The sequence below is a fragment of the Mytilus edulis genome, chromosome 14, assembly GCF_963676685.1.
Source record: "Mytilus edulis chromosome 14, xbMytEdul2.2, whole genome shotgun sequence".
NCBI classification, from domain to species: domain Eukaryota; kingdom Metazoa; phylum Mollusca; class Bivalvia; order Mytilida; family Mytilidae; genus Mytilus; species Mytilus edulis.
The window spans coordinates 48,338,092-48,362,248 of NC_092357.1; the positions used below are offsets into that span (position 1 = coordinate 48,338,092).

General features: G+C 32.0%; 2 protein-coding genes across 2 annotated transcripts; both read left to right on the forward strand.

Annotated features, from left to right (window-relative positions):
• On the forward strand, positions 1–7,051 carry LOC139504272 (fibrinogen-like protein A). Its single transcript, XM_071294339.1, has 5 exons — positions 1–304; positions 1,084–1,214; positions 4,777–4,873; positions 5,336–5,506; positions 6,789–7,051. Exons 1-5 carry the CDS (start codon positions 1–3, stop codon positions 7,049–7,051), a joined length of 966 nt encoding a protein of 321 aa, XP_071150440.1.
• Positions 7,052–14,973: 7,922 nt separating this feature from the next.
• On the forward strand, positions 14,974–22,992 carry LOC139504273 (fibrinogen-like protein 1). Its single transcript, XM_071294340.1, has 5 exons — positions 14,974–15,019; positions 18,947–18,999; positions 19,863–19,959; positions 20,174–20,338; positions 22,709–22,992. Exons 1-5 carry the CDS (start codon positions 14,974–14,976, stop codon positions 22,990–22,992), a joined length of 645 nt encoding a protein of 214 aa, XP_071150441.1.
• Positions 22,993–24,157: the final 1,165 nt, after the last annotated feature.

Consider the following 24,157-nt stretch of genomic DNA (forward strand, 5'->3'; position numbering starts at 1 on the left):
ATGCTTTTTAAACTTGACATTTCTGTTTTAGTTGTATTGTTTCTTTTCAATGTGGAATGCAATGAAATAAAAACGGATGTGTTTAGGATTTACGACAACATAAGAGTTATTTCGAGTTCAACCGAAATTGAAAATTCAAAGGTGTTATCGTTTTCTAAGTGTGCTGCCTTGTGTTCTACGGTAACTAGTTGTTGTACAGCGACATATAACAAGGGAACAAAACAGTGCCAGCTTTATTCATGCTGTAATCCTACGACTCAGGCTTCAAATGGCATGAAATCTATAACGAAAAGTTCTTTATCAGGTTAGTCTATGACTACTAGTATATTATGTTTTTAAACAGTTACTTGTATAGATCTTCAGATACCAGAGCAGTAACTCGAAAAGTTTTGCGCCCACTAGAGACCTACAGCCGATCGTTACTTGAAAAATCGGAGACAAGTCGGAGATCGGTACAATCTAACAACTGACAATATTCTGGTTGTAAGAACAAAGTCAAAATTGTTCTTTTAACATTTTTGGATAATTAGATCAACTGTCAACATTTTCGGTCTTATTCCATTCAAAGTGTTGACGTTCATTCGATTACATTAAGATTGTGTGTTATGACCCTGAAATGCATATTCTAATACCGGAGGTATGAGAAAACGCAAATTATAAAAATACGATGTAAGTTTTAAAAAAAATACATGTGGTGCACTTTAAATGGTTTCAAGCGTTGATTCCGTTATTAAAATAAGGCCGTTAGTTTTCTCATTTGAATTGTTTTACATTGTTATTTCGGGGCCTTTAATAACTGACTATGCGGTATGGGCATTGCTTATTTGTTGCAGGCCGAAAGGTGACCTATAGTTAATAATTTGGTGGAGAGTTGTCTCATTGGCAATATTACCACTTTTTTTTTCTATATCTAATAATATTTTTCATTTCTGTCATAAAATTTTATCTAAATTAAGTTGTAAATAAACTCATCATAGATACCAGGATTCAAATTTTGTATAAACGCCAGACGCGCGTTTTGTCAACTAAAGACTCATCACTAATATGATTATGAGTTAAATATTTTATATTTTGTATCTCCAGATACACTGAAGACAACTAGCTTTTTGGACTGTGATATTAATTCGGCATGTATCAGTGGAATATACGACATATTTACAAACAATGGAAATGGGATGAAGGTCTACTGTGATATGACAGGTGGTAAATGGACGGTATGTTTCATAGTAGTTAAAAGTTGCGTTTGTAAATAAGTATGCATAAAATGAATACAATGTAACGTGAACTGATTATATTTCACTTTTCTCTGTAACAATTATTGTTAACCTAAGTAACCTCTACCCAGTAATGTTTGCTGTAAACAGAAGTAACATTTTCTCTGTATTTTTTTTTCTTTCTCCTAAGTATCATTTTCTTTGTTAGAGCTTTGTGTAAGGATGTAGGCATTGGTTACACCAACACTTTTTTAATTGTTCTTATATTTACATCATTGAAAAGGTAGGGGTCCATGCATCATCTGCAATCACTGTTTCATCTTATGTTTTGGGTATATTGAATATGACCAGTTTTGGGGTACCGTGAAAAACTGTCGAACACACTAGTAGGTATATATCATTGTGTGTGTTTGCACATGTTGTCATCAGAATTACCCATGACTGTGAAAAACATAGTAGAAACATATTTTATTGTAAATCTGAAATATCATAGTAATAGAAATAGCCTGAATGTAAATAAAAAAATGTTTTTTAATTATTGATAATGCAAAAATTCTGGCCAGCTCAGATAACACATTTTTTTCAAACTTAGCCAGAAAAAAAATTGCTTAAACATTTATTGGTTATAAATCCTGAAAATCGCAAACTGTTATCGAATTTGAGCGTTTAAACATTTTCAAATTCATTAAACAAGTTGGCTTACAAGGTACAAGAAAATAGGAAAATGTTCCCCCTAAAAAAACCTTGTACAGACTGTCTTTGCATTCTTTATAAGTGCAATAGTAAAAATTGTATTGTCTCAATAATAATTGAAATGGAGTTTATGAGAAAAAAATATTCAGTATGGGACGAGTTCCATCGGGGCGAATTGACATATCAAAATTATTTATTGGTTTCTCTCCCCGTTTACAAAATGCCCTTGTCATCAATAGCAGACGCTATAAGAATCAATTCATAGTTTTGACAGCCTGCCATTATCTAAGAACTATCTTTGTGCCAAATTAGATTATCTATTAGCATAAGATTATACTAGGATTGATGTTCAGATCATATCTTTACGAATGGTGCCCTTTACTGGATCTGTTTGCATTATTCTCACAGCTAAATGTAAACAACATAAATGCTTGATCAGTGTTAAATTTACTGCTATGTTAAAACGCACAAATTAATTTCAATATATATGTAAGAGTTCTCTCCCATATACCAGATATACCCCCTAAACCTGAGTATTTTTTTTTGTTTTATCTGTAACAGTTTTTGTGACATGTGCAATATAACCGTTCGTTTTTTAGCCGTCGCTTTGTCAGTTTGTTATTTATTACAATCTTATTGTGGTGGTATTTCTGCTCCTAACATTTCAGTTCTATTCAGTATGTCTTGTATGTTTTACTGTAATGTTTCCTGTAATTAGTTAATACTTCAGCTTTATCATGTACATCTTTTGAATATTCATTTTATTAAATTTACTGTTTGCAAAAGTATAAATTACTCTAAATTATAGGGATTTTCTGGTAACTTAACAGAAAACCCTTGCAGTTTTTGGCACAACCTTTTTGATCTTTTGGTTCTCGATGCTGTTCAACTTTGTACTCGTTTCGGCTTTCAAACTTTTGTATCTGTGCGTCACACATAGGTCTTGTGTGGACAAAATACACTTCTGGCGTATTAAAATTTTGAACTTGTTGCCTTTTGTTGGCTGTTGTTCGTGTGATTCTTTGTCAATTGTGTTCTCCAATTTATTTATATTGTAGTCCTGTGTTGTCATTTTGATGTTATATTTCACATGGCCATAAAAGTGCGAGGTTTGGCATGCCACAAAACCAGGTTCAACCCACCATTTTTTCCTTTAAAAATGCCTTGTACCAAGTCAGGAATATGGTCATTGTTATATTATAGTTCGTTTCTGTGTGTATTACATTATAACGTTGTGTCGTTTGTTTTCTCTTATTTTTGAGTGTAAATTCACATTGCGATAAGACGTGTCACGGTACTTGTCTATCCCAAATTCATGTATTTGGTTTTGATGTTATATATATATGTTATATTTGTTATTCTCGTGGGATTTTGTCTATATGTGTTACATTTTAGTGTTATGTCGTTGTTCTCCTCTTATATTTAATGCGTTTCCCTCGGTTTTAGTTTGTTATCCCGATTTTGTTTTTTGTCCATGGATTTATGAGTTTTGAACAGCGGTATACTACTGTTGCCTTTATTTACATCCTTGACTTTTCGATTGTATGGCTTTGAGATCATCTGAAAAAGGCCTATTCTAAAAAAAAGCTTCTAACGCTTACCTTATGGAGTGCTTTATTAACTGTAAAGTAGTTTTTCATTCCAAATCTTGTCGTAGTCATCGGATGGTTTTCTTTGACCTATAATTGAATTACAATCTTGATGTCTTCTTACTAGAAATAGTGGTAATAATAACATGGTCTTACTGTTTAAAATGAACTGAGAGACGTACATGTGTTCCTTGATGCTGTTCTGCAACAATGAGCTGCCAGGATATAGAAATCGACAATATTTTTTTTGAATTTCTTTAAAATGAAAACAAGATTTAATATATGTATTGTCCGTCCACAGGATTTTTATTTCTTAATCTAGCTTCTTCAGGAACGCTCCAAACCAATATTAAAAAGTCTGGCCTTACGGTCATAAAACTTTCGAGCAAGATTTTTGTACTCAAACTCGAGAATCAACCAATCAAAATACAGGATTTGGTGTTTCGAGCATGATTTTTGTGCTCCAAGCACTGAGCAAAGTTTTATGACTTCAACCCCATTTATGTATAAGATGATATACTTGAACACTCTTATCGTTAATGGATAATCTAACAATGCAAACACTGATATCAATCAGCTATAGCCTTTGCATATACAATTTGTTACTATCAGATTATTCCATTTACATGGCTCGAGGGCTGATATTGACCGAGGGCTGATAATGCATGCGATATGCAAATTGACATGTTATAATCTTTTTATCATTTGCTTCAACAATGGAGAAAAATAACAGATTCGTTAAATTGGTCCTTTTACGTGGTTCCAAAATAAAAGTTCAAAGATTGAAAAGTTCACTGACGTCGGACCCCAGATTTAGTACATTCGATATGACTTCTTTCTATCATGAGCCTCAACATAGAAGTAAAATATTTTAAAATGGACGAATCGACAAAATACATAATTCAACTATATACATAATGAACATTGTTTTGGATAAGTCAACTTTTTAAAAGAAACTTTCTAAATTATGTTTGGAACTTAAAATAATATGCGTTTATTTAATATTTTTTTATTATAATTATTATTTGTTATTTTACACAATATACTTTCTATTATCCAAATATTTTCCGGAATTTGCCGAGTATCACCGGAATGCCATGCGATAACGTTGCGGAAAGGCATGTGATAACAATCAAAGCATGTGATAAATTTTTCATATCAGCCCGCTAAGCACCAATTCGAAAAATATGAAAATTACGTTCATTTAATGCTATTATCATACAGTAAAAATCATATGTTATTTAGACTAAGTATATGATTATAATTTTTATTCACTACAGGTAATACAAAGACGGGTTGATAACTCTGTGGATTTTAATTTACACTGGTCAAGCTACAAGACTGGATTTGGAAATCTTTCGGGGAATTTTTGGTTAGGTGAAGTAAAAATATAATGAATATATAGAAGTAGGTACAATGCTTGCCAATGACAATAGGATCTCAATTTTGAATAGGTGTATGTTAGTGTCTGATTGATATACATGAATGAATGATTTATTGAATGAATAAATAATAAATAAATGAATGAATAAATGAATGAATGAGTGTATGAAAAAATGAACGAATAATGAATAACTGAATGAATAAATGAATGAATAAATGAATGAATGAGTGTATGAATAAATGAATGAATGAGTGTATGAATAAATGAATGAATGAGTATGAATAAATAAACGAATAATGAATAACTGAATGAATAAATGAACGAATAAATGAATGAATAAATGAATGAATGTATAAATGAATGCATAAATTAAGTTGAATAATAATTATATTCTGAAAGAAATTGTTCACATTGATGAATATAATGTAACATTCTTAAGACGTTTTTGTTTCTAGGTAACGACAACCTATATAATATCTTAACTAGTAGAAGCTATACCTTGAGATTTGATTTAGAGGATTGGAATGGTAACGTACGCTATGCAGAATATTCACTTTTTAGAATAGCGGATGAGTCTGATAATTATAGACTCACCATTGGAGGGTACAACAGCGCCAGTACTGTGCGTGAGTAGAAAGTAAAATCACTATAAAAGTGTCAAAATAGGATTGAACTCGGTAAACAAATCTCCTTTTACTTTAGTGAAAATATATGCCCTGAATCCAATTTATACCAGATTAACCTTTCGGAATAAAATAATTTCATATATCATTTACTAAAGTATAAATGTAGCCCAATCTTGTAGAAATATAAACATAGGGTCATGCGGCATTTTTTTGGCACTCACAAGGCCTTGTTAACAAAAAACTGTTGATTCGCACTAAAAACCTTTACTGACCCCCATTACTTTTCAACCCTGTAGTAAAAACATGAAGTGCATTCAGCAATATATTTTTATTTGTTTAACTTTAGTTTTGATCCATCTATCAACAAATATGTATTAAAAACAATATCTACCAATCAGAAGAGCAAATAACTTCAGTGTTATACAGAAAGCGGTCCCTGATATAGGATATTTGTTAACTGAATTTTCCTTATAGGCAGACCGTGACGTCACCAACGTTTTTTCATGATTTACTCCGGCTTAAAATTAATTTACTAAATTATAAGGAGTGACTGTAATATTATTTCTGTCTATGAAGACATAACATGAAAAATGTGGTCCAAACTGAACAACCCGCGTAGCGCGTTATATTAAAGTGCGGCCCATATTTTCTCTATATTATTTCGAATAGGCAGGAAAAATTAGGGTCAATCCTTATTATTTAATTTCAAATTTCATTTTAAGCCGGAATAAATCATTAAAAAACGTTGGTGACGTCACTGTCACAAGACAGAATTATGTCTATGAGCTGATAGACAAAATACTGTCAGCCAAACAAAACACGAGTTACTTCAAAAATTAAATTATTGACAAATATCAAATATTTAATATTGTTTGATAATTATTTGGGCTATCTTTTAATAGCAGAAAACGAATTGTTGATTAAACTAAACTTAAAATGTTGCTTTGGGAGATATTTCTAGTAGGTGTGGATCAAAATGAAAACCGTATATATGTGTTTATTAAGGCATATGAGGTATCTTACTTATAATCCATAGAATTGTTTAATAATTTGCCAAAATGTTTTTAAAAAAAAGTTTATATTATGCTTTTTCCAGATTGAAATTAAAAATTCTTACACATGAATAATCTACTACTCTCAAAATTTACGCATTTTATTCTTGACCGATTGCTTTTTTCAAAATTTTAAAATCCACGATGAAGGAAGAAACTATATCTATCTCTACCTTAATAACAAATAATTATTTTTTCATGTTGTACACTCGGTCTCATTTATATTTAAGCTGATGGAACAGGCGATGAATTTAGAGGCAATATTAACGGACAAGAGTTTTCAACAAGAGACAGCGACAATGATGGGTTTAATACTGTTTATGTCTGCAGTGACGAACATGGTGGAGGATGGTGGTACAACAGGTGTAGCTGGGCTAACGTTAACGCCATCTACTATCCGTCACTTACCAACGGTAGACGCACTATTTACTGGAAACCATGGACTGGAAGGGACTCGTTGAAATATGTGGCCATGAAGATAAAAGTACTATAATATATGATTCATATTCGAAATGAATACCTGAGTATATGTAAATATTTGATATTTGATTTCTACATTAAACGGTTAAACTGGTGAGTTTAATGGTCGGTCAATGTGCAAACGGTATTGATTACATCGTACTTACACAAAGACGACATAAGTAAATCGCTGATTAAAAGTCATAAATCGATTGAGAGAAAAGAGATCCGGATTTCAAACTAAAACCGAGGGAAACACATAAGGAAGTACACCACTAATTAATGGTCCCATTGCTTTCTATGTTAAATTCCTCAATTTCGAGTGGTCACAGCTCTTTTTTCTTAAGTTCAAATAAAGTGACAATCATGGCATGTCAAAGCAACACCTTCTGGTGTCCTGTACTGAAAAAATCAGCATACCTTACATGGCATATACGAAAGAACTGGTTCCCGGAACTTCGGATGTACCAAAACAGGTACTTCCGATCTGACAAAAAGGCAAAATGTACCCTCCTTTTTAAATTTCATGCCATTTTTTTATTATTCAAATTTATCAGTCAAAAATTGTTCTACAATGATCACCAGTCATGCAGCTTTCATTTGATACCAAAATTAATAAAATATTCTAAATATTTTGAAAGTTATGTCCATGCGTAGGAACTATTTTGTGTTAAATATGTACTACTTTCTGGTATGTGCTTTCTGGCCGGGCCCGAATTAGTGGTATAACACCATAAACCATAAGGGGAAAACAACGAAATAACAGAAACATAGAAATAAAACGAAATCAAACGCAGACATAACAACTTAAAAGAGGGACGAAAGATACCAAAGGGACAGTCAAACTCATAAATCTAAAACAAACTGACAACGCCATGGCTAAAAATGAAAAAGACAAACAAACAACAGCACACATGACACAACATAGAAAACTAATAAACAACACGAACCCCACCAAAAAACTAATTAATTCATACGATTTCTAATAACGTTTTCCTCATCTGAAAATCGACAGCGATGCTTAACTGATAAACAAGTTTTACTACAAAAGAAAATGCATGCATTTTCCAATCATTCTAATTATATACAGCAACACTCCAATTTTTCAATACTTTTATTAAATTTATTATTACCTATTAATTGTCTACTTATCTTCTACTTTTTTTGAAAATGTGTACTACTTTCCTTTGATTTTCCCCCGTGTTCCTCTTTCCTGAATAATCAATGCAACAAATCATAAAAAAAAATTTGAGTCAAACGCAATAAAATAAAAGATAGGTATGTAAATTATCTAAAAGTAATTAAATATATATACTACATAAAGTAACATTCGAATGTCATGCCCTATAATATATATATATCAATAGCCAATAAAATGTCATTCAAAAACTGAATACGTTAACTGTGCAGAATTGTCATGTGTTAGCATTTTAATAGAATTTATTATTGATATTATTAAAAAGCTCTCATTCGGCTTTGTCAATTAAGCGATTTCAAGTTTTGAATGATAATTTAATGATGAAAACCCATTTAGATTTATATGTAGAAAACTTTCCATATATTGTCTAAAAAAAATTCCAGGTCGCCAAAGGATATTACTATTTTGAAATTCGATAACTAAACCTGACATAAAGCGATATCAAATTCTCCCTCATTATGACACGTATATATTAGTCCTCATAAGAAAACATGAATGACAAGAATACATTTTTTTTATGCCATAAACAATAACACAATGACTGGATGTATAAGAACAGATTCACGTCAAATGGATAACACCAAAACAGACTTAACAGTAAAAATTGTATTTATAAAGATAAATAAAATAATACTGTAACACGTTATTAAGACGACAAACAACGTCAGTACCAAGAATCTATACTCTAAAACCATCGTGTATTATTTGTGAAGTTCATGCATAATATTAATTAACGAGTTCGTGATACCTTCCGATAAATTTTTTAGAAAAAGAACTAAACGTTCTACCCAGAAACTGGTGACGTTTTATAATGTCTGAGTAGCAGATGCATGCTCTTGCATATCGAATAAGTTGGGATATATAATATCAGAAATGTCAAATTCGAGGTATAAGTCTAATTAGGAAGTAGAGTAAGCCGTGTCTGTTATTGCTTTAATTTCTAGTTAAGTGGGATATATCAATGGAATTCAATAAAAAAATATTTTGATCATTTTAATAGAAAAAACATCATCAATATACATGGATGAGAAATTAAATGATCTGTTCTCTGATGAATCATGTTTTCGTCTGAAGGAACTCCGACTCATTTGAAAATAAGAAGTCAAAATGTCGAAAAATTAACACGGGATATAAAGTTTTTTTTGGTTATGTGATTTTTATAAACAGTCTTTTAGAAATCTTACATTTTTATATTTTGCAAAAAAATGCATACAATCAAAATCAACGGTTTCTATTATCCATGCCATATTATATTACAGATACTCGATTGCCATGGCACAAAAAGCAACAGCAGCACTTGCCAGTGATAGAGAAAAAATTTGAAATACTGTTAGCATGCAATCTGATACTAGTAGTAACAACTCATTTCATAGCTGCAATCATTACCAAATTGTCTCATATGTCTGAAAGATTCTTACGAAATGACCAGAAGAATAATATTCACTTTAACAAAAAGTTGAATGAACACAATTTGAAATTCAAGATTATTTTCCCAGTGACTATCGATTAATTTTGCTAATATATGAGCTAGAAGTGTTTAAACAAAGCCATATTTGCATAAGTTGTATGTCTCTATTTCGCCGAGAGAGACGGGGGAATCACGCATGCATGGTGGGAGTCAATTTACCTGGACGCTTTATTGTAATTTACAGCGCGAACTGCAGCGTGAATACTTATTAAGGGGAAGTAATTCTAATGAAATTTCAACATTACCCAAGTATTATTTTTTCAAAAAATTAATTTCTTTCTGTAAAACTTTCTTATATTATCACCAACCGAAAGGTTTTTGGGTTAAATTTTGGTGGGTGGAAGCCAATGACATAAGTATTATTCTATAAAAAAAAATCGAATTTGAGAGAACAAATTTCCTAATTTTATATCAAATATTAAAGCATAGATTATATAAGAGACTTCTGAGCTATTCACAGCTGAAGAATCTTTCTGAATTTTCTATATGCTGTATTTTCTTCACATCACTTCAAATATAAATAACACTACACTATACAGTAAAAAACATTTCTTTCATTTTCAAAATTTTCATCATATGTATAAAATTCCTAAAAAAGGTGTTATTGATCTGACCGTAATAACAATTGTTTTAACCACCATCTGACGTGACCTTTTAGATGTTATAAAAAAGTAATTCTTAATCCTAAATTTTGACATACTGGTGTCAAAAGATAAACGAGATAAAGAGCCTTATATTTGGAAATAATTCTATGCATGAATAGTTATCAGGTACCAGGATTATAATTTAGTTTGTCTACATAAAGACTCATCAGTGACGCTCATATCACAATATTTATAAAGCCAAACAAGTACAAAGTTGAAGCGCATTGAGGATCCATGAAGCCTTAATACCTAATAATTGTAGAAAAATCTCTTGTTGTTATTTGATTTTTCTTGTTTAAGATAAATTCTACCGCAGAAAGAGTTTTGACACCCTTTCTAATGTAGGACGAACTATTCCTTCTGTTAGAGAAAACACTGCCCCTATGTATGCTATTGATTGTGTTGGAATTTGTCTCGACGTTTTACTACAAACCCTTAATTTGTTTGAAGGTAGAGGGTTTTCTATGAATCTGAAATTAACATTTGTTTGGCCTGATTTATCAAACACCGATCGTCTAGATAAACTGCTAGATGGATATTGTGGTCTTGTTAATAAGCTGCCACTACAGAACACATGTTTGTGAAAATTTGAGGTGCTGATGTTGAACCGAAAAATAGCACCTGAAACTGGTAACACTGATTGTTGACACGAAATCTTCGATACTTTTTGTGTGTTTTGTGAATTGGTATGTGTCAATTTGCATCGCTCAAATCGAGAGAAGTTGCCCAATCTCCTTTTTGTACATGTACCTTTAAGACACTGTTTAGAGAATCGATTTTGAAGTGTTTTTCTGAAAACATTTTTTCAGAGATTTTGAATTTATTACAGGTCTCAAACCGCCTGTCCTTTTTTGGTTCTTTTTTTTTTTTTACATTTTCTATAGCGTTTTTTTGCCCTTCCAAAATGATAATTTAATACTGTGAACAGAGTGTGTAAGTTTTTCGCAGGAACATTTTTTTTTTTCCTGTTTGTAGAACTTTTTCAGAAAATTCCAATTTGTAACCCTCTTTAATTATTTTTAAACCCACATTGTTTGTTATTTTTGCCCAATTTTTAAGTTTGAAACTACCTCCTACAGGTATGTCCGGGTTCTGACATAAAATATTTACCTGCTTTTTGTAGTCATTTTGATCGACCATTGCCATAAAAAAAACCTTTCTTTTCACCATAAGGCGAACCGAAACGTCTGAAATAAGGCTACAATCCACTTTTTTTATTTTCACTAGGCTTAGCTTTGTGGAATGAAAACATTTGAAAAGTCATTTTTAGCCATTTTAGGACCATTAGTGTAGTGACTAGTATGAATAACAGCACTTTTTCTTTTAAAACAAAAGTTGAAGCAATTGATTTACGAGTTAATTATGGCAGTTAATCTTTAATTTGTTTATATGTCTCTGAACGATTTTTCTTTTTCTCGTCAAAATCTTTCCTAAGAATACCATTGCTTGACAACGTAAGGGATAAAAATTTATCATAGACCTGTAATTAACAAGGTAGCCTTCCTATGGATCAAATGATGAAATGCACTTGTTCTAGCGGTTTGATCCATGTACTTAACAGACATGGCCAATATATCTTTAACCATTTGGACAAGTGAATCAATATTTGGTTTAGAATCATTCAGTTTTTTCCATTAATGAACACACAGAGTGTTGCATGTAAGCGGTTATAAATAAACTCATCATAGATACCAGGACAAGATTTTGTATATACGTCAGATGCGCGTTTAGTCTACAAAAGTCTCATCAGTGACGCTCGAATCCAAAAAAGTTAAAAAGGCCAAATAAAGTTCGAAGTTGAAGAGCATTAAGGACCACAATTCCTAAACGTTATGCCAAATGCAGCTTAGGTAATCTATGCCTGAGGTAGAAAAGCCTTAGTTTTTCAATGATTGAACCCTTTATAGCTGCTGCCTGATCTTTGAGAGCAATATTTTAAAACAAATCGCAGGTTTATTATGAGCTTTACCAGCATTAAAACCATGTCGTTTACAAAGTAAAATTTGAGTAATGTCATTTAGTTTTGGTAAGTGTAGTATATCAGCCGATTTACCACTCAGAAGAAAACTAGCCGTATATTACTCTTTATATGTTGACAGTAATAAAGGATTTTCACAGCGCAATGATCGATTCAAAATTTTAATCTGTCTTTGATCTAGAACAATACCAGCTTCAGATTTTGGCATTTTCACCAAAAATATCAGGATATCTCTATTGACATTTTCAGTATCAAGAGAGTCCTTATAAACTACTGAGTATCTCTGAAAACGGTTGTGTGTACTGTATTTCACAGAAGATTGTTGGGATTGATTGTCTGAATCTAAATTTAAATCAAGACCCCTTCTTTCGACCGAAGGGAAAAATCATCAATGGCATTGTCGTGATTTGCAGCACTAGCATGTCTGAGGGAATTCTGCCCAAGTTACGTGGCAATGTCCCTAGAATCCTGAGAAATATTCTTCTCACCTGAAGTGGCAGTTTCTCTGTTCGGTTTTTTATGTTTACTTGGAGTGACAGTTTGAAAAACGAACTTTTTGAAAAGAGTTAGAAAAATTTCCATACGAGAATTCATCGAATTAACGGTCTCTTTGACACTAGACTTTCTGCTCTCAATTCATTTTCTCCATTTAATGACAAAACCGTTGTCGAAATTGTCTCAGATTCCTCTGATACATCTTTCTTACACGTGCTGCTAGAAGTAGAAGATTTACGAGATTTATTCGTCGTCTTTTTACGACTTTCGGTCTGTTTGATTGACGATTTCTGTTTTTTATCAGAGTGAGACGGAGTAGCTTTAGGAGAATTTGCCTCTTCACTTGCCGAATTTGTGACCGTAATAAAAGCTTCTGACATGTTGACAATGAAAAGTGTCTATCTTAATACTTATTATCTAAGAAAATACACAGTACATAATCAAAAAAGTTACATTTACCAAGAGGAAAACATAAAGCGTGTGAACGTTTTTCACCGAAGAAAAAGACTGGTGAATCACGCATTCGTGGTTGGAGTCGATATACCTGAGCGTTTTTGTATATTTTAAAACGCCACTGGCGGTGTGAATACTAATTAGGGGAGATAATCCTCATATGAAATTGACCATGCTGTTATTTCTGTGAATTTTGGATTCCCTTTCTTCTTCTTATAAAGAGCAAGTAAATTCAACTTCTGTATTATAAATGACTGGAAAAAGCATATCTAATTATATAATACATATACTTTTGTGAAATCATTACGTTGAAAACTCACCTATTTTCGCAATATTTTGGCTAATGACACATCAGATTGGTTATAAAATTTCAAAATGTTTTTACTTAAAAACCACTGTTTACATTTTTTCAAAGAATATAGTTATAATAATATTTTTTGTATTCATTAATATTTTCGACTTGTATTACATGTTGTTAAAATAACTCCCGAACGAGATTCCAACGAGACTGAAACGTCAGAAGGATTCATCCTTACAACTGCCATACATTTCATCTTGTATTATTGGGAAATCAAAAGTATATAAAAATATAAAGTTATTTTTAGCTACATTCGGCCTTTATAAAAATCTCATGGTATTAAATGTAATGGGATTTTTCAATAATGCAATTTCATCAGATTAAGATGTATATGGACATTTCTGAAATAAAGACGTATAGTACCCAATAGCATGTTCTTTAAATTGTTTTGAATTATTGATTCATAAATGTGTTGAGTAATGTTCTTCATAAGATATAGTTATAAGAAGATTAAAACATCAAAACATAAAAAAGTAATTTCAGAAGAGAAAAGAAATATATCACTGAAAATTAAGTGCACACACTTTTATTAAAGAATCAGATAAAATTATCATATACACCTTAAATTCTCTGTAAGTATACATGCATTAGTGTCTTATGTTATATTGTGTGGATTCAATACATTGAAAATGTCATAAAAACTTTTAACTCCCCACCCTTTTAAAAATTATGAATTAATTTAAAGATTTAGAATTGGAAATTGATTTCATAATGCAACGGTAGATAAATCACTTTAAAATGCACTTCAACATGTTCAAATGTATTGTATTGTAAAATGTTAAGAATTGGCATTATCTGTAAAAAAAAACAATAAATAATTAATCATAATCTACCATAGGTGGGAGGGTATACCTACTTATACATGAAAAAAAAGTGAACAAGATAATTCATATTCGACTTGAGCTAAAGAAGTTGCCGCTGCAAATCTGTTTAAACTTTTTAACGCATAATAACACGTATCTTAAATTATACTGCATATTTGACGTTGTGTACAGTCTTATTTCTTTCTCAGATTTGAAATTAATTCAAGAAACATAAAAAATAGACACTGATAACACAATTGATCTTCATTGTTTGGTATATGACATTATGCAAATGTGTCATACATTTTTTAAGGAAATTCTGTTTATAGCACTTGTACTGTTCCGTCCCAGCGTGAAATGTTTTGATTCTAGAAACGTGCCATTTAAAGTTGAGAATGGTAAAGTTATTATGTTTAAAGATGCGACAGTTGGTCCTTTTCAGCTAAAATCTACAGTTGAATGTGCTACCATGTGCACCGGAGACAACTCGTGTTGTACAGCGAGTTATGACAAAATTACAAGGCAATGTCTACTTACTTCCCTTTGTAACCCTGAAACTATGATTTCATACAGTGGAAACTATATACTAAATCCTTACAAAGTTGGTAAGTATACCGTAATTTTATGTTTTCTTTCTATAGATATAGGAAGAAGTGGGGTGAGTGCCAATGAGACCAAATAACAATGTAGAAAGGTAAACCATTATAGGTCAATGTACGGCCTTCAACACGGAACAACAAACTTTAAAGATCCCCAAAATAACTAGTGTTAAACCATTTAGACGGGAAAACCAACGGTCTAATCTATATAAAAAATGAGAAACGAGAAACACATATAAATTACGTAAACAAACGACAACTACAGTACATCAGATTCCTGACTTAGGACAGGTGCAAACATTAGCAGCAGGATTAACATTTTGAAATGGAACCAAACTTTCTCCCTTTTTCTGAAATAATAGTATAACATCACAACATAGAAAAACACACGATAAAATATCAATTGGAAGGCTTAACTCAATCAAAAAACGTAAATTGACATACTATGAACGAATAAATAAGAACGAGTAAAAGTTTTAAGTAATTTATGGTATCGAAATCCATGACACAATAATTTCACAGTGATGCATTTATTTGGTTAGTTAAAATATATGACATCAGAACACACACGGGCAAATCGAACGAGTTGGGATATATGAACACCGTATGATGGAGCCAAAGACACATCTCCGTCTAAAAAAGGAAAATTAACATTAGGAAATGAAAAACTGTCTCTTTTGTCGAAAATTTTAGTACGAAATTTCCCGTTAGAAATCTAGAAAAGGGCGACTGCTGCTGTTTGAGTTATCTTTAGTTAAAGTAAATTCTTCTGGGTAAATTTCGGAAGTATATTTAGAGAACTCTGGATTATTTAACGAAAAAATATCATCCAGATAACGGTATGTATTCTTGAATGTTACAACCGACCAAATATAACGATATGTTTAGTTCGGTGGTAAACTACATTGTCGTATTATTAAATATGAATATCAATTCATAAGTTATGTGCGCCTGAAGAGCTCTTCTGATAACAAGAACTCTCACCCGTATCCATGCAATCCAAGGGTGAACTACTACTCAATAAAGTGATAAGTTATGTAACCAAAAAGTGATATAAACAAGAAAAAGTTTAACGAAACCAATCACCCAACTAAAAAGTCATACTAGAATTTCACTTTGATTAATTTGGAAAAGAATTCCATCTATTCAAAATGCCCTGTAACAATATCAATGTAATCAATACCCCCCACCCCCACCCCCCAAAAACAAAGATAATAAATAAAAAATAATTAACAATTTTACTTACAAATAATCATTTCATGGATAAATTCAAAATCTGAAAAAGAATCAGGTCAACAGAAAACATAAAATTATCTTCTTGGACTACAATTAATGATATATCATATTATCTTCTTTTATTCAGTTGCATATTATTATTAGCTAAATTATTTTATACAGTGTGAACAAGTACTAACCCTACCACTGACATGATATATACTAAAGTTTATTAGGCAGGGATAATATATAGGCACTTAAATATCATTGACAAATGTAAAATATAAATACATCTCATCAATAGCATAGTTAAATAAATTAAAAAAAACCCACTCATATCGTTCTTTTCTCTCACACTATACGTCAGCAAAGTTTCATCAACACGAAATTTAAGAACGCATAGGAAATTATATGGTTATTTGCATTTTCTACTTTGTTCACATTTTGATAAATTACGTCGATTTGATGATAGTTGTAGGGCATATTTTTCAAGAACTTGTAAGCCAAAAATATTTTTCCCAATCTTGAGAGCCAACTTTTAAGCCTGTTATATTTGATATAAGATTTCATTTATTTTTTTTCTCTCTGACATATGTTGCCGCGTTTGAACTCTCATATCTCTCTTTATATACCAACTGCGGTAATTTTCAGGTGACGCATTTAATAAGAAACGTGTAAGGGGCCTTAGCTAGATATATAAAATATTTAAAGTTTGATTTCTTTGGTTCATTAATTAAAGTGAAAGTAACAATATGTTTAATTTTTTTCAAGAAAGATAAGAAACATTGATGATAAATTATTCACTTGCAAGTGAATAATTCTACCTTATTGAATCCGTATTCAGGTGAATATGTCAACATTGAAAGTGAAACGCAGTTATATACCTATATGGAGTTATTTTCTTTCAGAACGACAGGTCATTCTTTTTCAGAATCAACCCGGACGATACCATGTTTCAATGAAATATGCTGAAAGGCATAAAATAATGACCTGTGTTAGGTCATTATTTTCCTTGATAAAAATGCAATCTGTAATTTACTTCAAAATTTTATTCGTCTGATAGTTTTTTGTTGCCGATATGGAAATTTATATTTTAAAGTTCAATCGATGATAAACGTAAAAGAAACCTTCATTGCCCGCATTTTAATTTTAGAAACAAATAACGTGAAGTTTTGTTAATTTATCGCTACAATAAAGAAACATGATCATATATGTGAGATGAATTTTAATATATTCCTTCATAAATAAAAAGCCAGGTGTCAGGATTGCTCAAAGAAAGACCTCCCTACGGTCGGTCTTTCATTTTGATCAATCCTGACACCCCTCGGTGTGTTCTACGACAAGAAAAACCTTAAAATATGCATTATCTATAACGTAACTCATTTGATCGACTGTTTCGATCCACCAGAAAAACGTTTTTGTACAGGTAGAAACGATGATTAACATATATTTTAAATCTATAATATGAAATTAAACAGACATAGAAAAATGCAATTCCACATGTTCCATTTCTACTTATAGTTAATATCAATGTTATGTTTATATCGTATATATGACCATTGAAGGTATTCGGAGGTCAAATCTATAGTTGATAAAATGGCATCAAGACTAAGATACACGCGAAACGAAGCTACATATTATTGAGCCCATTTCCTGTAAATAGTTTTTTTGCACTTTTTTTATAATTTAGATAAATGTTTTACATGGTTATCAATCAAATGTAAGAATCGGATTCAGATCGGTGAACATAAATTGATACTAGTGCCCCTTTTAATTCACTGCATACCGCTGTTACGAGCAGAACATGTAAGTTTTTTAATTCAACCATTTTCATAAACAATCAGTGTCGTAAGATTCCAGCTTTCTATCGCGATTAAACAAACATTTACATGGCATCGTCGATTGTATTTTGAAAGACGATGAGAATTGACAAGTGTTTCTGTAGGAAGTCTTGGTATAAAATTCCACGAAATTAAGTTAGTTAAATTATACTTTTTAACAGTGAATATTTTAACTTTTAGATTGATTTCCTTCTTTAAAAAGGAAAAAAATAGCAAGTTCAAAAAAACGGAATGAAATTATGCCACAGTACATTATCTATGTTCAGTTCTGATAAATAGATTAAGAAGAAAATCAAGTAACAAACGAAAATAAGAGTCGTTACGAGGATATGACTGACGGATTCTGAAATTGATATTCTGTTACGCCAATTATTTCAACAACTCTTATAAAAAATTAGAACGCAAAGTATAATTGGAAACAAAACAAATAACATTGCTCGATCATCATATCACATGCTCTCCATGATTCTCTGTTGGTTGTTTATCAGGGTTTCGATCTGGTTAATATTTGACACCAAGACTCGAATGATAATAAGCAGCCAAAGTTGTCACTTAAAGTCCCTGAATGAATTATCTGTTTTCGATAATACATTGTGAATTCATTTTAAATTTTACAGAAAACAAAGTTCAGGGTTTAGAGTTTGGTTTATATGCATCCTCATTTCCATTCTCAAGTTTATGGTTCAAAAATGTTCTTTACATTATAATTTTCAGTAACTTGTTTTATTTTACTTTAAACGACGAATCGATTACAAACGGAAGGAACAATAATTGAAGCATCAAAGAAAAGAATTTCAACATGTGATAAATGCATAATATCACGACCATTCTTTAAAAGTTAATTGTAATTGCTGAAAATGCTGTATTTTTTTTACAGCTAAAGATCTATGCACAGTAGAACCCGCCAAACCACATGACTGTGGTGATATAGTATGTAAATATATCAGTGGGATTTACCATATATATCCGTCAACCACCTATCCCATAATGGTGTACTGTGATATGACTGGACCTAAGTGGACGGTATTGACAATTTATTTTAGTTTTTATAAAATTGAGAATGGAGATGGGGAATGGGTCAAGGAGACAACAGCCCGACCATAGAGCAGACAACAGCCGAAGGCCACCAATGGGTCTTCAATGCAGCGAGAAACTCCCGCACAGAAAGGCGTCCTTCAACTGGCCCCCAACTAAATATGTATACATGTACTAGTTCACATGTAACATGTTTAATGCATTTAAGACGTATTCAACGTTTTCCGTTTAACACATTTAAAAACCCTTAATAATTGCTAGCAAACATACGTTCTCCATTTGTTGGCAATACGAGTTAGACTACAAGCTCATTCGAGCTTTCTTCATAACTTCAATGTCTCTCTTTCAAAATCTTATGACTGTTATAATTTACATAATTATTTCATCTATATCATTTTGTAACAGATGGCAGTAACCTACGGTTTTTGTCCTATATATCGTACATTGTGAAAGTTATTCAGAACAGAAATACGTAGCATAAACGGTAAAACTTCAATGGAACAGCCATCCAACGAAACAACCAAAGGATTTACATGGAAATTAAGCTCAACTTTTCATATTCATTCATATATATTCAACTACAAAAGGAATAAAAAAAGACGAAACATTTACTAGTACCAATTTTACATCCTCATTTAAATTCAGCGGCGGTCTCAATTAAAGGTATTCCAAAATGTATTATGAAATGCTTAGTTGACAGTGATGCATCATTATAAAGGCAAACTGATTTTTTAAATGTTGTTTTGTTTTTGTTGCAGGTAATTCAGAGGCGTGTTAATAATAAGGTCAACTTCTACAGAAGATGGGAAGACTACAAGTTTGGCTTCGGACATCTAGCCTGGAATTTTTGGCTTGGTAAGTTTCTTTCACACTTCATTTAATAACATTATTAAACAATACCGGGGTATATACTAATTTTATCGTGTTGTTAGACATTGGCACCCACCTCCTCCTTTTGAAGTTAAATAGTTGCTCCCTTATTAATTTTTATGCATTCATAATTTTTCTACTAGATTCAAATTATAAGAAGTTGTTAAAACTATGTTTTATTTTTTAAATTCTATCACAGGCAACGATAATATACATACTATCGTCAACAGCAGATCCTATATGATAAGATTTGATTTAGAGGACTGGGCTGGTAACGTTCGTTATGCAGAGTATGAAACCTTCAGGATCGGGGATGAATCGAGCAATTACACACTGACTTTGGAAGACTATGATGGCAACGCCGGTGAGTACACTTAAAGGCATATATATTTCATGCTTCTCAGTTCCTCTTAATACTATATGCGTTATATTTTCTTCTTATGGGATTATGACGTTTGCCTACGGAGTCAAACAGGGATTCTGGGTAATTTTTCTTTATAAGGAGAACTGAATTGAGGTTCCATCTGTAGGATGATTTGATTGTTTGATAGCTGGTGTTTTAACGCCACTTTAAGCGCCACTTTTATGCTAATTCGTGGCGGTCAGTGTTTATGGGTGGAGAAAGCCAGAGTGTCCTGAGAAAACCACCTATCTTTAATCGGAAAACTGGCATCCTAGTGATTTAAGATTGGAGTCCAATGTACCCTCAGACACGAGCGGGGTTCGAACTCACAATCTCGGTGTTGACTGGCTAGTAATAACAGTAGTAGAACTACTTAGACCACTTGGCAACCGCGATCCATCTGTAGGTTGATCTTGATCAAGGATTAATATGGTTTGCAATGATACTGTTAAAGATAAATATTAAAGAACAAGTGCAAGTTGTTTGCTTTATTGTAACGAAGATATGTTACATTTGATCTAAAACAATTAAATGACATATTATATGAGTTAGTGCCCTTGAAATGTCTTAATAGGAGGTTAATTGATTTTTACTCAACTTGGTTCATTATAAAGCCATATGACCTTTACCAAAAGGTTAAGTGACATATAACCTTGAAAAATGACAACCGGAAGTGACCTTGAGAAAACCTGAAGTTGCATTATTTGCATTTTTTTTCATGGAAAAGCACTCGGAATCCATATATTTTGTAATTTAAATACATTTACTTATCACTGATCACTAAAAGTGACTTTCGATAAACTGGAAGTGGCCAATTATATCCTGGTTTACAGGGAAAGGTAAAAAGAAACCTCATATTTTTTATATCAGTGTGAAAAAAGCTATCATATGAGACCGGAATTGACACTTAATTTGCCGGTAGTAGTACATTACCTTTCTTATTTCATTCTAAAGTATATTAAAGTAAAGAAAACACTTTTTATCGCATCATAATGAAGAAACTTATGATTGGATGCCAATTTTACCAGGAAAAATGAATTATGCTAGACAAAAATATCTTGTACAAATTTACTGATTTAGAAAAAAATTAAAATCACAAAAACACCGTGCTCGGAGGAAATTTAAAACGTAAAGCCCCTTATCAAATGACAAAATCAAAAGTTCAAATACATCAAACGAATGGATAACAACCGTCATATTCTTGCCTGGTAGAGGCATTTTCTAATGTAGATAATGGTGGATTCAACCTGGCTTTATAACTTGCTAAACCTCTAACCTGTATGACAGCTAGTCTCATTTGAATTCTATTATATTGACAACAATGTGTGAACAAATCAAACAGACACACTAGGTAAAAATGTCGAAAAGGGGTACAACAGTCAAATTGAGTTATAATCGTAATTACTATAAAAATAAAAAAAAAAAAAAAACATGGCAGGATTTGAAAAATTCTTAGGTAACAGAACTTGAACTCGTACTTTACACAGCGCAGATATAAAATAATTGTGTACAAGAGGGACGAAAGATACCAGAGGGACAGCCAAAGTCATAAATCATAAATAAATTGACAACGTCATGGCTAAAAATGAAGGAAGACAAACAAACAAAAATAGAACACTTGTCACAACATAGAAAACTAAAAAATAAATAACACGAACCCCCCAAAAAACTAAGGGTGATCTCAGGTGCTCCGCAAGGGTAAGAAGATCCTGCTCCAAATGTGGCACCCGTCGTGTTGCTTATGAGCTAACAAATCCGGTCAATTGTCTAATTCGGTAGGTCACATTTATGAAAGGGGATTGTACTTACGACGTAAGGAACATATCCGATATCGTTTGTGAAACTGTTATTCCATAGTCAACCAACTCGTGATGGCGTCTGTAAAATTTACGAAGAAATGATTTCAACTTTACCATTTGGAACTCTTGATTTAATAGCTTCCTTGTGAGCAACAACCCTCTATCAAGAAAATCATGATAGGAAATGCAAGCACGGGAAGAGTTTATCAATTGGGAAATATATACACCGTATGCAGGTGCTGCTGGAATGTTGCTACTTAGATATCGAAAGTTCACAATTGGAAAGCCGAAATCATCTCTTTTGTCGTAAAGTTTTGTGGTTTCAATCGACCCTCATTGTCAATTTCTAGATGCGAGTCAAGATATGAGGCCGACTTAACTGTATCTTTTGTATCCTTTATCTCTAGTTCAATGGGATACCAAAAAATGAGTCTACAGTATAATAAAAAGGGAAATTCAAAAGAAGCATTCACTATAACAAAAAGCCGTATTTGTCAGTAACTAAGTCATGATGAATTCCAATTCATTTCAGGGGATATCACTGGTGACTCGGGTACTGCTGGAATTGATGGTCAACCATTTTCAACTTATGATCGTGATAACGCTAACTATATCAATTTATTTGGTCAATCATGTGCTGATCAAAATAGAGGAGCGTGGTGGTATAACCAGTGTGGACTAGCAAACCTGAATGGTTATTACTATTACTATCCTACAGGCGGTTATATCGTCAATGCAATCTACTGGCAACCTTTCAATGGCGGTCAGCCACTGAAATCAGTCTCGATGAAAATAAGATTTAATTATGTTAAGTAGCAAAAGAGGTGCGAAGACCTATAAGGGATGGAAGGACAGCAATAAAATAGTCTTTTATAACCATATTTGTTTTAAATGCACAGTTTAGTAATGGGAATTTCGGAAAGACCATTTTTGCTTCTTTTTTATTTTGTCATCCAAAATACATAACCTAATTATGTCTCCGTTGCCATGTATTTACGTAACATATAATACAATTAAGCATTAACATTATTATAGAGGGAGAAATCCTTGAATGTTTAGAGATAATTTGATTTATTTAGTAACATCATATAAAAAAAAGGCAGAAACATATTTGAAAACATGGTGCCATTTTTAAAACTGATCACTCCTGTTCAAAGAAATAAATAATCAAAGTATATGAGATTTCTAATGCTTCTTCAAAGTATCAGAAAACAGAAGTTGTCTTGCAAATCTGAAAGCACCAACAAATTATACAAAGCGTTACTATCAAGCTGTAGAATTAATAAGAAGTTATTCCTTTCAGTAGTACACAAAAGTGACGATGAACAAACAATTTAAAACTACCAAAGATATCAGCCTCATAATATGATACCTCATACGAATATTTCGTCTAGAGAATAATACACACCAGTGACACTCGAATCAAACAAGTCAAAGGCCAATTTAAGTTTGAAGTTGACGAGCATTAGAAGTTCACATGGTTCAACCTATCTCATTCATTCAAGTTACTACAGTAATAGATAGATATAAGAAGATTGGATGTGAGTACCATGAGACAACTCTCGGTCTAATTCTTGAATAGTCCATCACAAAAATATACATGTATATACACAAACGCTCGTAATTCAAAGTATTCGAAAACATTATTAAAGTGTCTGGCAAATCTGAGTTCAAATCATGCAAAAGGTCATTGTCAAGCTGAAGACTAAATTTGATGTAAGTCCTTTCAGTGGTACATGAAAGTGACGGTGACGAACAATTTAAACCCATTAAATATATCAGCATCATAATATTGCACCTCAGACGTGCATTTAGTCTTGAGAATACACACCAATGACTCTCGAATAAAACAATTCAAAGGCCAATTTCAGTTTGAAGTTGACGAGCATTAGAAGTTCAGTGGTAGTTGAAAGTATGACGAAAAAATGCGTTGACTGCATTAATTGATAGATATGGGGAATGCAATATAACTCAAACTACT

What these genes read in the sequence shown, in the direction of transcription:
- LOC139504273 (XM_071294340.1), top strand. Translation starts at nt 14,974, where the DNA reads ATGATTTCATACAGTGGAAACTATATACTAAATCCTTACAAAGTTG. An exon ending in CACATGACTGTGGTGATATA is followed by an intron (nt 19,000 to 19,862) that starts GTATGTAAATAT and finishes TTTTTGTTGCAG; the next exon opens with GTAATTCAGAGGCGTGTTAA. An exon ending in AGCCTGGAATTTTTGGCTTG is followed by an intron (nt 19,960 to 20,173) that starts GTAAGTTTCTTT and finishes ATTCTATCACAG; the next exon opens with GCAACGATAATATACATACT.
- LOC139504272 (XM_071294339.1), top strand. Translation starts at nt 1, where the DNA reads ATGCTTTTTAAACTTGACATTTCTGTTTTAGTTGTATTGTTTCTTTTC. An exon ending in TGACAGGTGGTAAATGGACG is followed by an intron (nt 1,215 to 4,776) that starts GTATGTTTCATA and finishes TATTCACTACAG; the next exon opens with GTAATACAAAGACGGGTTGA. An exon ending in TTCGGGGAATTTTTGGTTAG is followed by an intron (nt 4,874 to 5,335) that starts GTGAAGTAAAAA and finishes TTTTGTTTCTAG; the next exon opens with GTAACGACAACCTATATAAT.